The 16,232-nt window shown below is 40.7% G+C and overlaps 1 protein-coding gene across 1 annotated transcript in view; it reads right to left on the reverse strand.

Annotated features, from left to right (window-relative positions):
* LOC121562226 (alkaline ceramidase 2) overlaps nucleotides 1-16,232 on the reverse strand; it is a 38,797-nt gene that overhangs the window by 9,084 nt on the left and 13,481 nt on the right. The window contains exon 4 of the mRNA XM_041874556.2: nucleotides 8,119-8,256. Within this exon, the coding sequence (XP_041730490.2) occupies nucleotides 8,119-8,256 (138 nt within the window). The remainder of the gene's footprint in view (nucleotides 1-8,118; nucleotides 8,257-16,232) is intronic.

Raw genomic sequence — 16,232 nt, forward strand, 5'->3', positions numbered from 1 at the left:
CTACTCTCACCCCAAGGGATAAAAGGGAAGACATACCCAAAGATAATAGAAGCAAAGTAAGATGCAGCACATAGATTAAATGGTTCCCTTTTCAAGTGCTTCCCTGAAGTTACAACCAGGAATAGTCAGAGATCCTATATGTTCCTTTAGTTCAGGATGCGGCCATTCTAAACTGGGCTCTATGAGAGAACATAAACCAGGCATTTAAAATGTAAAATTTACCCACTTAGCGAGATAATGAAAAAGCCCCATAATTGGTTTGAAATGTATTGTGTACATAACAGATGAGTCCTTCATTCTGAACAATAGGAAGGACTTCAAATTGTAAATAACAAATGCACTTAGCATTTGACATGAGCGCTAACTGTTTTAGTTCAATGAGAGTGGGTAATATGCTAAACTATTGACTCAGTTGCAAAACTAGAGGGAAATGTCAATGGAGTTGCAAAATCAATTGTGATGTACTAGAAGGCAGCAGGCCATGTTTCAATGGGTCTACTGCAGGAACTCTCACCCACTTATCAGAACTACGAAAACAAAACAACAATATCAATGACTGGCCGTGTGAGCTATATCAAGAATTAGAAACAGGTAGAAAAATGGATGAATCAAGGCTAAATGCTTTAAGAAGTGAGTCAGTCTTATAGGAAAAAAATGAAAAAACAGCATGCACCCTGCTTCCACACACTTGCATATAGACAAACCAGCACACGACAGGAATGGCCCTTTGTGCTGTTATTTGGAAGAATGTTAGTTCCTTCAACATTGACAGCAACAAACTATTGAATGGCACAAAATATCTCAATTCAAATAGGTGACACATAACCATAGTAAAATATGTGGACTCTCCAAAATGTGACTCACTTGCTTTCTGTGTCTAAATGGTTTTCTTTGTGTTAACTGCTACTACACTCATGCCTGCCTCTCTGACCTTGGAGGAAAAAAAAACTTTTCTAAATGCACTTTTAACTCTTTCAGTCTTGCCCTTTACTGGTTGAAAATTACTACACTAAGTATAACATTATAGTGTTGTCACGACACCAGTATTATGAAACAGGAAGCAGACTAAACTCCATGGTCCTTTAACAACCTGCTTTAGGTCACATATTGTGTGCTTAGCTAGGAAATAAAATGTGCCTCTGGGTGACAAAATAAGGCTGTTTATTTCCAACATTAAGACTTCATTAAGTCCACTTCATGTGTTGTTTACTTGCCATGAAACTTGTGACATTACTATAACATTACACTCGTCACTTTTGTAAATCATATTCATTGAGATAAGGTTTTGATATAGAATCCTCAAAGTGAGGTGAATCGCTATTTTCAATGCGAGTGAGAGGACACACACACACACACACAGGTCCACCGTCGCATGTGCACACACACCCAAACACACCTTGTGGCTGCCTCATTAGATACAACTGTCAAAACATTCAGATGCATTTCTCATTCACTCAGCAACAGGCCACAAAGTCTTTCATAAAAATAATTATCCTTACATTTGAGGGTGTATTCTTTCATTCAGGTTCATTACATTCCAATTCAGGAGATGAATTGACATTCAAATCGAGAAGATATTTTTCTCCAATTCATTCATTACATTTCAACGCTCTTCCTGAAATGGGCTTGACCCCAACCCTGGTTTCTACATAGGCCTACAGTAGCCCCTCAGAGAGAACTAACGACCCAATGTCAATGTGCCATCTGTTATTTAATGGATTCATAATGATCTCAATGATTTAATCTGTGGTGGCTTCTCAAGCATAATTTAGCTGGACAGCAAACTCAACTAGCTGTAGGCCCCATACAATAGGACAGAGTTGTGGACTCAAGTCACATGACTTGGACTCGAGACCGATTCGAGTCACAAATTTGATGACTTGAGACTCGACTTGATAGAAAATAAAATAACTGGAGACTTGACTTGGTGGACTTGCTGCCTCAAGACTCGGGGCTCGACTTTGATTTGAGACTGATGATTTGAAATTATCTGGCCATGTTTTGTAACATTTTGTCACTCATTTTGTGGCAGAGTATCCGTGGATTACTCTCCACGCAGTCAGAGACAGTAGCCACAGAATCGCACGTGCAACAGATTGGCTAGTGAAACACACACTCAGCCTCTGATTGGACCAGTAAACTGTCAATCAACACAGGTTGGGTGAGCTAGCAAACAGATTGCTGATTTGCTGTACAGCTATAGGATTGTGTGCAGCACAAACGTCAAATTGTAGGGAGAGAGGATTGCCATAAATAAATATGCAGCTCTAAAAATTGGTGATTAAGAAGATTAACTGTTTAGCCTACTTTGCAAGCTCACAAGCAATGGGACATCAAGCAACAATTACTAGCATATGCCTATCAGTCTTTTGATATGTCAAAATTGCTTGAAATGGTTAATTTACAGTTGAAGTCTGAAGTTTACATACACTTAGGTTGGAGTCATTAAAACTTGATTTTCAACCACTCCACAAATGTCTTGTTAACAAACTATAGTTTTGGCAAGTCGGTTAGGACATCTACTTTGTGCATGACACAAACAATAGTACGCAAGTATAAACACCATGGGACCATGCAGCCGTCATACCGCTCAGGAATGAGACGCGTTCTGTCTCCTACAGATGAACGTACTTTGATGCGAAAAGTGCAAATCAATCCCAGAACAACAGCAAAGGACCTTGTGAAGATGCTGGAGGAAACAGGTACAAAAGTATCTATATCCACAGTAAAACGAGTCCTATATCGACATAAACTGAAAGGCCGCTCAGCAAGGAAGAAGCCACTGCTCCAAAACCGCCATAAAAAAGCCAGACTACGGTTTGCAACTGCACATGGGGACAAAGATCTTACTTTTTGGCGAAATGTCCTCTGGTCTGATGAAACAAAAATATAACTGTTTGGCCATAATGACCATCGTTATGTTTGGAGGAAAAAGGGGTACGCTTGCAAGCCGAAGAACACCATCCCAACCGTGAAGCACGGGGGTGGCAGCATCATGCTGTGGGGGTGCTTTGCTGCAGGAGGGACTGGTGCACTTCAGAAAATAGATTGCATCATGAGGAAGGAAAATTATGTGGATATATTGAAGCAACATCTCAAGACATCATTCAGGAAGTTAAAGCTTGGTCGCAAATGGGTCTTCCAGATGGACAATGACCCCAAACATACTTCCAAAGATGTGGCAAAATGGCTTAAGGACAACAAAGTAAAGGTATTGGAGTGGCCATCACAAAGCCCTGACCTCAATCCTATAGAAAATGTGTGGGCAGAACTGAAAAAGCATGTGCGAGCAAGGAGGCCTACAAACCTGACTCAGTTACACCAGCTCTGTCAGGGGGAATGGGCCAAACTTCACCCAACTTATTGTCGGAAGCTTGTGGAAGGCTACCCGAAACGTTTGACCCAAGTTAAACAATTTAAAGGCAATGCTACCAAATACTAATTGAGTGTATGTAAACTTCTGACCCACTGGGAATGTGATGAAAGAAATAAAAGCTGAAATAAATAATTCTCTCTACTATTATTCAGACATTTCACATTCTTAAAATAAAGTGGTGATCCTAACTGACCTAAGACAGGGAATTTTTACTAGGATTAAATGTCAGGAATTGTGAAAAACAGAGTTTAAATGTATTTGGCTAAGGTGTATGTAAACTTCCGACTTCAACTGTACTTATGAAGCTTGCATTTGGACTTTGTTGTTAAAATTAATAATAACTGTGGTGAAGACACACCACACTCCCGCCAGTGGAGAGCGCTTTGTTCTCTTGTTGAAATGTTTGATGTTGCTTTCACGCGTTTAAATGCCTATGTGGTAAATCTACATTTGATCTAACCCTACAAGAATTGCTAGCGTTTCATCACTCCATCCCTGTACCGTTTATTGCAACAGTTAGACATTTGTTTTATGTTTGATAGATACATTTTAATTTACCATTTCTTACCCTTTGAGTGGGTGCGATGTTTATTGTGCACATGAACGTTCGCAAGACTCATGTAGAAGTTCTGTTTATTTAATTAAATGTATGGTTTCCTTAATAATTTCCGGGTTGTTGTTGTTGTTCCGTATGTGTCATATGTCTCTGTAATTCTGGTTGTGCGTAATAGGAGAGCGTGCACCTATGAATAGGCTTATTGACTTGCGTGCTACGATTTGGAGTCAGTACGTTGAATAGAGAAAATTATTGTTCCATGTATGAATGGTGAGGAAATATCGATTTGGTTTCTCAACTGCCCTCTACCTGTGTCTGTTCAGATAGCACAGGTTAAGCCTGATACATAGGCTATTTCTTTTGGGCTATTGCCCATCTATATTTGGTAAATCTACTTCTATATTTTGTATGATATGGCACTTTCACCATTGGATCACCAAGACCTGTGAATAAATGTGTGACTAGTTTCAGGAAACTAGGCGTATGTCGCAAGTCACGACTTCACAGGAGAGGCATTTGGACGTTTATTTTATTTTTGATCAAAATGTGTTTTTTGGCAGAAATGCCTTCTGAAACATTTGAACTTTCATGTGCCTTAATAACAAAGTTGTACGTCATCTGTAAATACGAATAAAATGGTTAAATTACGAGCCTAGTTTGTTTAGCCACAGAAAAAGACAGGAACCTTCCCGCTAGCCATGATTGGCTGAGATAATGAATGGGCTGGATATGCCGAGAGATGAGTTTCGGATTGGTCTGCTGTGTAGCATCTTCTGTCTATAAAATGAGCTGCTCGTTATGTGTAATCCTTTCTACTGCAGTTTTTTTAGAAAGATATAACGTTAGCCATGGAGAACTGCAAATGTGCCCTCAATAACATTGCTGCCCTGAATTTATCAGGCGCTATCGACAAAGGTCAGTGGGAAAAAGTTGTGATGGACTACTTTCAAGAGGATGATTCTTATGGCATTGCACACGGTCAGTGTGATCCAGAGTGACTTGACAACGGGCCAAGCAAGCTGTACAAACAATGAAAGGGGTTGCAGTTTGCCATGAAGCATTCATCCATGTATACGGGTAAGAGTCTAGCTACAGATTTAGATATTATAAGTTTCTAACTTTGTCTGAAAGTTGTTTTCATTGCAAGTTAAAGCTTGCTGTTAGCTAGCTAGCTAACGTTAGATGGCTGGCTCTCTAGCTAACATTACGTGTATGATCTGTGTAGTAATATTATCTCAGAAATCCATTTGCATTGTTAGTTATAGCCTAATGTTAGCTAGCTAACCAGCTAACATTGAACCTATTTGGTTAACTTTAGCTAGCTATGACAATTGGTTTGTATTGCTAGTACTCTATGGATTGGGATTATGGTTAATTCTGTAGCTATCTAGCTAGCTACATGTCTAAACAAAAGACCCCAAGTTAAAGCGTACTGTTAGCTAGCTAGCTGATGTTAGGTGGCTGGCTCGCTAGCTAACATAACGTGTATGATCTTTGTAGTAATATTATCTCAGAAAGCCATTTGCAATGCCAGTTATAGCCTAATGTTAGCTAGCTAACATTGAACCTATTTGGTTAACTTTAGTTAGCTATGACAATCGGTTTGTATTGCTAGTACTCTATGGATTGGGATTATGGTTCATTGTTTAGTGCATGTCTAAACAAAAGACTCCAATTGGCCAGATGATTACATGACCCATCAAGTTAGCCAGGTGTGTCTGACTGTGATTACGGCCATCTATTGTTTAATAATGCTAAAATATTTGTATCTGGAATTTATCTTTCAGCATCAGTAGAACACGCCTGACTCTCCTCCACCAGTCATACAAGGAGAATGGTCTAATGCCTCCCATCAAAAAGAGAGCTGGCCCAAGCAAGCACAGGTTACACCTGAAGCATGACTTGCAGCGAGTTGTGAACTTCAACAACAACGCAGAGGATAATGCAATAGTATTACCAGGACGCCACCCAGGACACAAACACTTTGGTGGAAAGTTGCTCCCATCTCATGTGACAAAAGCAGTGGTGTGAATTGATGACAACACTTGGTATGTAAAGCATAAACAACATGTTTTGATTATTTAATTTACCTCCAACATGATTGGCACTACTTTTATTGATCTCTCATTATTTGTGTATTTTCCAGAGGCACGTGTAGTCGGGCTGTCTTCCTTCAGGAATCTGTGGAGAAAATTGCTGCCCCACATCTCAAGCACTTAGATTGCTGGTGTTGTGAAGGACAGCACTGTGACAGTGGTCAACATCCCACAGCTAGTTGGACCGGAGGATGGTACGGTGCTGGTGGAAAGCTATGGCTGGCAGCAACACCTGACTCCATACTTCAGGCCGCTGCCACAGATCAAGCAGTACCAGCACTTCAGGTGAATATCATTTTCATTGCATTGTTTAAGGTTATTCTTCTTATCTAAACTTGGGAGGTGAATTGATGTTATGCAAGGTTGTAATGTCTTCTCAATGTGTTTTGTTATTTCCTGTTTTACAGCTTCGATGCTCTGGAGCCTGGCGTTGTTGTCGCTGACTTAGTCGGGACCAGATTTCAGCTGCTGCGCAACGCTGACATCCTCCCTCCCATAGATGGTCTGCCTGTAGAAGGACCACCTGGACTGGACACAGCTTGACAAACTTTTATTTTTGAGAAGATCAGGGAGTTTTGCGACGAAGAGTCTATGGACATCACATGCCCTGCACCAAAGTCAAGGGCAGGACAGAAACAGGTTCTCCGAATATAGATTCACTTGTTCACGCGTGGTTTGGACGGACCAGTTCATCACTGGGGGCGAATTCCCAGTCATCAGCACTACCTGCAGTGCCTCTATTCACATGACTCTCTCCTAACACACACGCCATACGTTGCCGCTACTATTTTGTTTTTTTTATCCTGCTGCTCAGCCACTTTACCCCTGATTTGTATGCATATAACTACCTCATCTATCACCAGTATCACTGATATCGTTATTGTTCTTGTACATACTGTATATTATTTTGTTCTTTCTCTACTGGCTTTGACACTTGTTATTTTTTTCTTTATATTGACACTATCTATTTTTGATATTGCTACTATGCAAGTAACCATTTCGCTGTACCATTTACACCTTCTGTAGAGACCCATCCACTTAGCAAGATGTGGCTGGGGGTTATAGCATTTCTTTCACATGACCCATGAATTTAGACAAGTGTGTCTGGGTAAGCTTCATCTAATATTTATAAAATATTTTTATCTGGACACTTTCTGTTTACCTGGAATATTTCCTTATTGTAGGCTACCACTTTTAGTCTTAATCTTTACTACACTACTCACTGTTTAGCACATGACCTCACATGTGAATCCTTAAAGAGATGGGTGGGGCTGGCTTAAGAGGGTGTGAACAATGCTGAATGGGTGTAGACAAAGAAGAGCTCTCCAGTGTACCAAAACATTCAAGTGCCATTTTCTCAAAAGTGGGGTTACAAGTTTATCAACTTTCAAAGCAGAATTACTTTCATGCAGTGTATGATATACCATTTTGTCGCTCTGTGTCTCTGATTTTATCCAATGTAAAAAACACAATTTCAAATTTTGCTACATAAGACCGAATCAAGGCAGTCGGTCACATATACACTCTGAGCACGTCAACCTGTCTTGCCTTCTGCTGATTTCATGCCCTTACGACTGCTACAAGGTCCCTACTTTACAATTACATAATCAAATTAGTTTGTTGTAGACAAACTAATGAAAAGGACTGTCTGGTAGCCTCAATAAATAGACAAAGATTTGTAGTTGAACAAGTCATTGCATGTATAGATTTTCTCTTTACTTCACTTGAGACACGAATTTAAAAAACTTAACTAGACTCGAATTGACTTGCTCTTAGAATGCCCGACTTGGACCTTTATTTAACTAGGCAAGTCAGTTAAAAACTCATTATTATTTACAATGACGGCCTACCAAGAAGCAAAAAGCCTCCTGCGGGGACGGGGGCAGGCACTCAACTCGAGACTCAACCTGTTCTACTTGGGACTCGACTTGAGACTTGGACCTCGTGACTTAAGACTTGCTTGTGACTAATAATAGTGACTTGGTCCCACCTCTGCCAGAGGATGTACCAGCTAGTCTATTGCATGTGATATTTGTTGGTGTTTGTTCTCAATAACCCGCCTGTTGAAGTAAACAGTGAATCATTCTCACCTTCTGAGCTCAGTAATGAGCAGAACAGTGCAGGGGATACCCAGAGTCATCAGAGACACCGAGTTGACGACGGGCTTAACGAAGGCCAAACCAGTGGTGATCCCGGACAAGATGCCAATGACCACTTTGAACCTTGACCTGGAAGGCAAAGATACCTATATCACCACAGAGCAAAACAAACTGGCAAAGCTGCATCCACTTTATTTAGAATGTGATGAGCACTGGGAAGAATGCAACATGGGAGTATAGTGCACAAACAAACAGACAAACAGTATAAAATAACCAAAAACAGCTGTATATTGACGATTCAAAGAGATGCAATTTACCTGAGGATTTGAAAAATCCTTTATTTTGATGTCCGAAAGTTTAGCCTGGATACCAGTCCAAAAACAGCAACACAGGAAACGCATCACATCAATCCAAATGCACTGGATCAAAATGCAGTGTACAATGGCAGGTCAAAAAAGTTCAGTAACGTGCAAGCACAGGCTGGAGTTCAGACACGTGATTGGTTTGGTTACAAAGAAGGACATACAGTGCCTTCAGAAAGTATTCACACTCCTTGACTTTTTCCACATTTTGTTGTGTTACAGCCTGAATTTAAAATTGATTAAATTCAGATTGTCACTGGCCTACACACAACACCCCATAATGTCAAAGTGGAAATATGTTTTTAGAAATGTTTACAAATTAATTAAAACTGAAAAGCTGAAATGTCTTGAGTCAAGTATTCAACCTCAGTGAATTTCAAACACAGATTCAACTGTTTTCCAACGCCAATGGGAATTTAGCCAGGGCACTGAGGTTAACACCCCTACTCATACGATAAGTGCCATGGGATCTTAAGTGACCACAGAGAGAGAGTCAGGACACACGTTTTAACGGCCCATCCGAAAGATGGCGCCCTACACAGGGAAATGTCCCCAATCACTGCCCTAGTGCATTGGGATATTTTCTCATTTGCAGTAGAGCCCCGTTACTCCACAATACTAACCTAATTGACAGAAAATGTATTTCTGAAAACATGTTTTAACTGTCATTATGGGGAACTGTGTGTAGATGGGTAAGAAATCACTTTTGAATTGAGGCTGTAACACAACTAGGGCTGTGGCGGTCATGAAATTTCATCACCCTGGTGATTGTCAAGCAAATAACTGCCGGTCTCACGGTAATTGACCGCTAATTAACATAAACACACTTAGCATATCCTGCTTTCCACGCATAGCCTACAAGCCACTGATTCAGATGTTGTCTATTTCAGAAGAACAGAATAGCATACTCTGAGTTGTCCTTATGTTAGGCCCTGATCTGGCTATGCCATACGGGGCTACACTAGTTAATTTAGCAGTCAAGACTTGCTTAGAATTCCGTGGCATTATTTTATAGTATTTGTATTTATTTATTAAGGATCCCCAATCCTGGGGTCCAGCAAAATTAAGGCAGTTACATAAAATTTTAAATATTACATGACATTACATTTCATATCACTTTTCACAACACATTAAGTGTGTTCCCTCAGGCCACTACTCTACTATCACATATCTACAATTCAAAATTTGTGTTTGTAGAGTGCGTGTCTTATCATGTGTGTGTGTGTCTCTATAAAGTCCCGGCTGTTCCATAAGATGTATTTTTATCTTTAAAAAAAATAAAAAATGTAGCACTGTGCGCCTCCCATAGTCTGTTCTTGACTTGGGGATTGTGAAGAGACCTTTGGTGGCATGTCTTGTGGGGTATGCATGGGTGTCTGAGCTGTGTGCTAGTAGTTTAAAAACAGACACCTCGGGGCATTCAGCATGGCAACACTTAGTAGTGATGAAGTCAATCTCTACTCCACTTTGAGCCATGAGAGATTTACATGGCTCTCTGTGTACCTTTAAGGGCCAGCCGTGCTGCTGAGCTAATTGTAATTTGTGGTACCTGACCACACGACTGAACAGTAGTCCAGTTGCGACAAAACTAGGGCCTGTAGGACCTGCCTTGTTGATAGTGTTGTTAAAAAGGCAGAGCAGCGCCTTAATATGGACAGACTTCTCCCCATCTTTGCTATTGCTGTATCAACATGTTTTGACCATGACAATTTACTATCCAGGGTTACTCCAAGCAGTTTAGTCACCTCAGCTTGCTCAATTTCCACATTATTTATTACAAGATTTAGTTGATGTTTAGGGTTTAATGAATGATTTGTCCCAAATACAATGCTTTAAGTTTTTGAAATATTTAGGACTAACTTAATCCTTGCCACCAATTCTGAAACTAACTGCAGCTTCCCTCCAGGCCTGAAGGCACACACACTTTACTGTAGGCTTAGATTGAAGATATGATAAATAGGAGTGGCAATATCGTCCGCTATTATCCTCAGTAATTTTCCATCCAAGTTGTCAGACCCTGGTGGCTTGTCATTGTTAATAGACAACAATAATTTGTTCACCTCTTCCACACTCACTTTACGGAATTCAATATTACAATGCTTGTCTTTCATAATTTGATCAGTTATACTTGGATGTGTAGTGTCAGCGTTTGTTGCTGGCATGTGATGCTTAAGGTTCCTAATCCTGCCAATGAAAAAAGTATTAAAATAATTGGCAATATCAGCGGGTTTGTGATGAATGAGCAATCTGATTCAATGAATAATGGAGCTAAGTTAGCCTTTTTGCCCAAAATGTCCTTTAAAGGTGCTCCAAAGCTTTTTTACTATCATTCTTTATATCTTTTATCTTTGTTTCATAGTACAGCTTCTTCTTCTTTTTATTCAGTTTAGTCACATGATTTCTCAATTTGCAGTAAGTTTGCCAATCGGTTGTGCAGCCAGTTATTTGCCATTCCTTTTGCCTCATCCCTCTCAACCATACAATGGTTCAGTTCCTCATCAATACACAGGGATTTAAAGGTTTTCCAGTCATTTTCATAAATGTGTCAAGTACAGCGTCTGGTTGCTCCTCATTACACACCATACACTAACAAATATTATTTTCATCAACAGCATATGAATCACTACAAAAGTTATTGTATGACCTCTTATACACTATATTAGGTTCTTGGAACTTTGGTTTTCCTAGATTTGGCTACTATATTGTGATCACTACATCTGATGGATTTGGATACTGCTTTAAAGGAAATTTCTGCAGCATTAGTAAAGATGTGATCAATACATTTTGATGATTTCATTCCTGCGCTGTTTGTAACTACCGTGGTAGGTTGACTGATAACCTGAACCAGGTTGCAGGCACTGGTTGCAGTTTGAAGCTTTTTCTTTAGTGGGCAGCTTACTTCATGGCCATATTACTTCAACAGTATTTAACATGAGATCCTCTAAGCTTCACAGGAATGTGGTTCTGAATATAAACAGCAACACCTCCACCACTGGCATTTCTGTATTTTCTGTAGATGTTATAACCATGTATTGCTCCCACTGTATCAAAGATATTATCTAAGTGAGTTTCAGAGATTGTCAGAATATGAATGTCATCTGTTACTAACAAATTATTGATTTCACGAACCTTGTTTCTTATGTTACATATGTTAACGTGGGCTATTTTTATCACTTTTCTGGGATGCTTGATTGTTTTCATTGCTTTACTGGGAAGCTTACCAGGAGTAGACATGCTCATGTTATTTATGTTAGTGCAGGGTGAGCTGCACAGTGGACTTGCTACTAGGGCACACCGCCTCAGTGCTAATAGTATAACTCTTGTTCACAGGCACATGATTACTGCATACAATAGCTGTAGGATCAGCAGAGGCATTCAGTGCAGTTAGAGGGGCATACAGTGCATTTGGAAATTATTCAGACCCCTTGACTTTTTCCACATTTTGTGACATTACAGCCTTATTCTAAAATTGATTATTTTGGGTTTTTTCCCCCGCAATCTACACACAATACCCCATAATGACAGAGCCAAAACAGGTTTTTAGAAAATTTAGAAAATGTATTAAAAAAATAAAAAACTGAAATACCTTACATAAGTATTCAGACAACTTCCTATGAGACTCGAAATTGAGCTCAGGTGCATCCTGTTTCCATTGATCATCCTTGAGATGTTTCTACAACTTGATTTGAGTCCACCTGTGTTAAATTCAATTGATTGGACATGATTTGGAAAGGCACACATCTGTCTATATAAGGTCCCACAATTGACAGTGCATGTCAGAGAAAAAACCAAGCCAAGAATTGTCCGTAGAGCTCCGAGACAGGATTGTGTCGAGGCACAGATCTGGGGAAGGGTACCAAAAAATGTCTGCAGCATTGAAGGTCCCCAAGAACACAGTGGCCTCCATCATTCTTAAAATGGAAGAATTTGGAACCACCAAGACTCTTCCTAGAGCTGGCCACCCGGTCAAATTGAGCAATCGGGGTAGAAGGTTCTTGGTCAGGGAGATGACCAAGAACCCAATGGTCACTCTGACAGAGCTCTAGAGTTCCTCTGTGGAGATGGGAGAACCTTCCAGAAGGACAACCATCTCTGCAGTACTACACCAATCAGGCCTCAGTAAAAGGCACATGACAGCCCGCTTGGAGTTTGCCAAAAGGCACCTAAAGGACTCTCAGACCATGAGAAACAAGATTCTCTGGTCTGATGAAACCAAGATTTAACTCTTTGGCCTGAATACCAAGCGTCACGTCTGGAGGAAACCTGGCACCATCCTTACGGTGAAGCATGGTGGTGGCAGCATCATGCTGTGGGGTTGTTTTTCAGCGGCAGGGACTGGGATACTAGCCAGGATCGAGGGAAAGATTAACGGAGCAAAGTACAGAGAGATCCTTGATGGAATCCAGCTCCAGAGTGCGCAGGACCTCAGACTGTGGTTCAAGGTTCACCTTCCAACAGGACAACATCCCTTCTCTGAACGTCCTTGAATGGCCCAGCTAGAGCCCAGACTTGAACCCAATCGAACATCTCTGGAGAGACCTGAAAATATCTGTGCAGAGAAGAATGGGAGAAACTACCCAAATACAGGTGTGCCAAGCTTGCAGCGTCATACCCAAGAAGACTCGAGGCTGTAATCACTGCCAAAGGTGCTTCAACAAAGTACTGAGTAAAGGGTCTGAATACTTATGTAAAACCAGTTTTTGCTTTGTCATTATGGGTTATTGTGTGTAGATTGATGAGGGGAAAAAACGATTTAATCAATTTTAGAATAAGGCTGTAGCGTGACAAAATGTGGAAAAAGTCAAGGGGTCTGAATACTTTCCGTTGTCTATCAACGCCCATGGGATAATGTACATTTGCTGAAGCATTATGACAACTCAGCGACACAATGGTAGGGATTAACTGAGGTGGGCTTGGGTCATTGATAAGTAATTGTCTCAGCGCAGCCTTATAATGCTGTGAAAGGATCCAGGAACCCAAATGATTTGGGTGGATCCCAGACCTCCCACAAAAGGCAGAGCCCCGTCAGATCCAGAGAGAGGGAAAGGAGCTGAACTCGACGATGAAGCCGCTGTTGGAGTCAGCATAGTTGGAGTCAGCACAGCTGTCGCAGACAAAGGCAGTCCCAGCGATGAAGGCGCAGGCAGATCAGGCACCAGGGTGGCGAAGCTATTCTTCATGTCAATCGGCTCCGGACCTCTCACAGACACTCTAGTCCGTTTAGCAGCATGCCGCTGCCTTTGGTTTCCACGACTTGTGACAAGTGACCAGCGCTAATTGAAACAATCTTCTTGCTGTTCTCTGTCTACTCCAATACAAGATGGAGGAGGAGAAGCAGATGGAGATTACTTCCTTGGCAGGCAAGTTCCCGGTAGCTGAGGCCATTCGGATAGGGACAGATGACAAGACGGGGATAGATCCATCAAACCTGCGCGGCGTCCAGCCACAGGAGTTGAGAAGGAGAAAGTTCCAATTTGCGTTTTCCCCATAAGTTTGCGCAGATTTCAAATTTGCTTGCTAAGGATAGCCACCTCATTCCTGTAATACTCCGCAAGCAAACAATTGACGCATTGGAACGCCGGATTGTCCATATTGTCCTAGACAAGAGCATAATAAACACAGCTTCTACAGCGCTGTAAACTTATAAAATGGAAAGGATATTTTCTCCAAACAATTTGAGGAGTGCGCACATGCGGCTATTCTGTGTTGAGCGGTTAAACAAAGAAACAGGTACTCTTATATGCTTAATTTAGAGTTATTTATGTAACTTTAGTTATGATACAAAACGGGCTATATGTTTTGAATTTTAATACATTCTAAGGCTGCATGATGCGACTAATGATGATTTGAAAAAAGTCACATGAAAAGGCATGAGCTCTGCTTTATCTTTTTTGCAATAATGCTTATTATAACTTGTGTTAAGAAATTGTGCAGCAAAACCGTTGACACTATTCTCACCATTACATTACTGACACCTGAAGGAGAGGCTCCAGAACCCTATTTACTTTATTTATTTCCTATGCCTGATTACATGATAATCCATAACACCAAGGTAAAAACATTGAGTTAATGGTGAAGCATGTCCATAGGCCATGCCCATGACGTGGGTCATGTAAATGTTGCTCCCATGGCAATGTGGACAGTATCAACGAAGCAATTGCCTTGTGTGTGGTGATGAAGCGTGTACGATGTGAAGGTCTGAAACTCAATGACAACGGAGGTCATTTACAATTGTGTAAGAAAGTCTTTACTTTTCCCTCTTTCCCCTCATGTTAATGACTGTTGCCTTATGCAGCCAGTGGCTGTTGTGCCCTTGGGCTGAATATAATAATTATAATTACCTTCTCCCTGCTGCGTGCTTAGAAGCACCTCTCACTCACATGGCTCTCCGTCATGTGATCGGGTCTTTCTTACAGGCTACAAGTGAAGACAGACACATCGGGTACGCAACTGCATGCATTCTTATCCAATTCCGAGGCGCATATTGAAGATATTGGAACAACTGTCCACATTTACTTTGTCAGCCAACAAGATGAGTAGGCCTAACAAACAGCAAAAGCACTAGCCTATGTCAATCTACTATTCTATTCTGTGTGAACATAGTCTGGGAGAGTTGTGGGATTCGCGCGATAGATCCCAAATTAATACATATATGTGTGAAATTTGTTTTGATTTAGAATGGACCATTATCATGCACCTGTCTCGAAACAGGGGCGGGGAAAAAAATACGTAATCTATACACTTAAATAGCAAATGTAGTCATGGCTCTATGTAGTACTGTGCGCCTCCCATAGTCCGTTCTGGACTTGAGGACTGTGAAGAGAGCCAATCATCAGTCATTTGTGTAAGTGCTGTGCTTGTTGAATGTCCTTTTCTATAAGCATGCTGAAAGTTTGTTGTCAATTTGTTTACAGTAAAATAGCATTGTATCTGGTCAAACAATTTTTTCCAATAGTTTACTAAGGGTTGGTAACAGGCTAATTGGTCGGCTGTTTGAGCCAGTAATGGGGGCTTTACTATTCTAGTAGCGGAATTACCTTTGCTTTCCTCCAAGCCTGGGGGCACACACATTCTAGTAGGTTTAAATTGAAAATATGGCAAATAGGACTGGCAATATCGTCCGCAATTATCCTCAGCAATTTTCCATCCAAGTTGTCAGACCCCGGTGAATTGTTATTGTTAATGGACAACAATAATTTGTTCACCTCTTCCACACTCACTTTACGGAATTCAAAATTACAATGCTTGTCTTTCATAATTTGGTCAGATATACTTGGATGTGTAGTGTCAGCAATTGTTGCTGGCATGTCATGCCTAAGTTTGCTAATCTTGCTAATGAAAAAAAGTATTAAAGACGTTGGCAATATCAGTTGGTTTTGTGATGAATGAGCCATCTGATTCAATGAATGACATTTTTCCCAAAATTTAATTTAAGGTGCTCCAAAGCTTTTGACTATAATTCTTTATGTCATTTATCACATGATTTCTCAATTTGCAATACGTTTGCCAAATCGGTTATGCAACCAGACTTATTTGCCATTCCTTTTGCCTCATCCCTCTCAACCATACATTTCCAGCATACAGTGTTCAGCAGCGCACTCTGATGACGTACTGTAGTTGGACAGAATACAGTACTGTACCATATTTATGGAGCGCCAAAAACCTTTTGACCACTAGTGGGTGCATGGTATTGTGTCCACATCACTAAGGAATTAACATGGTCCACACACACCCACACAGTCG

Source organism: Coregonus clupeaformis, unplaced genomic scaffold (assembly GCF_020615455.1).
Source record: "Coregonus clupeaformis isolate EN_2021a unplaced genomic scaffold, ASM2061545v1 scaf0198, whole genome shotgun sequence".
Lineage (NCBI taxonomy): Eukaryota > Metazoa > Chordata > Actinopteri > Salmoniformes > Salmonidae > Coregonus > Coregonus clupeaformis.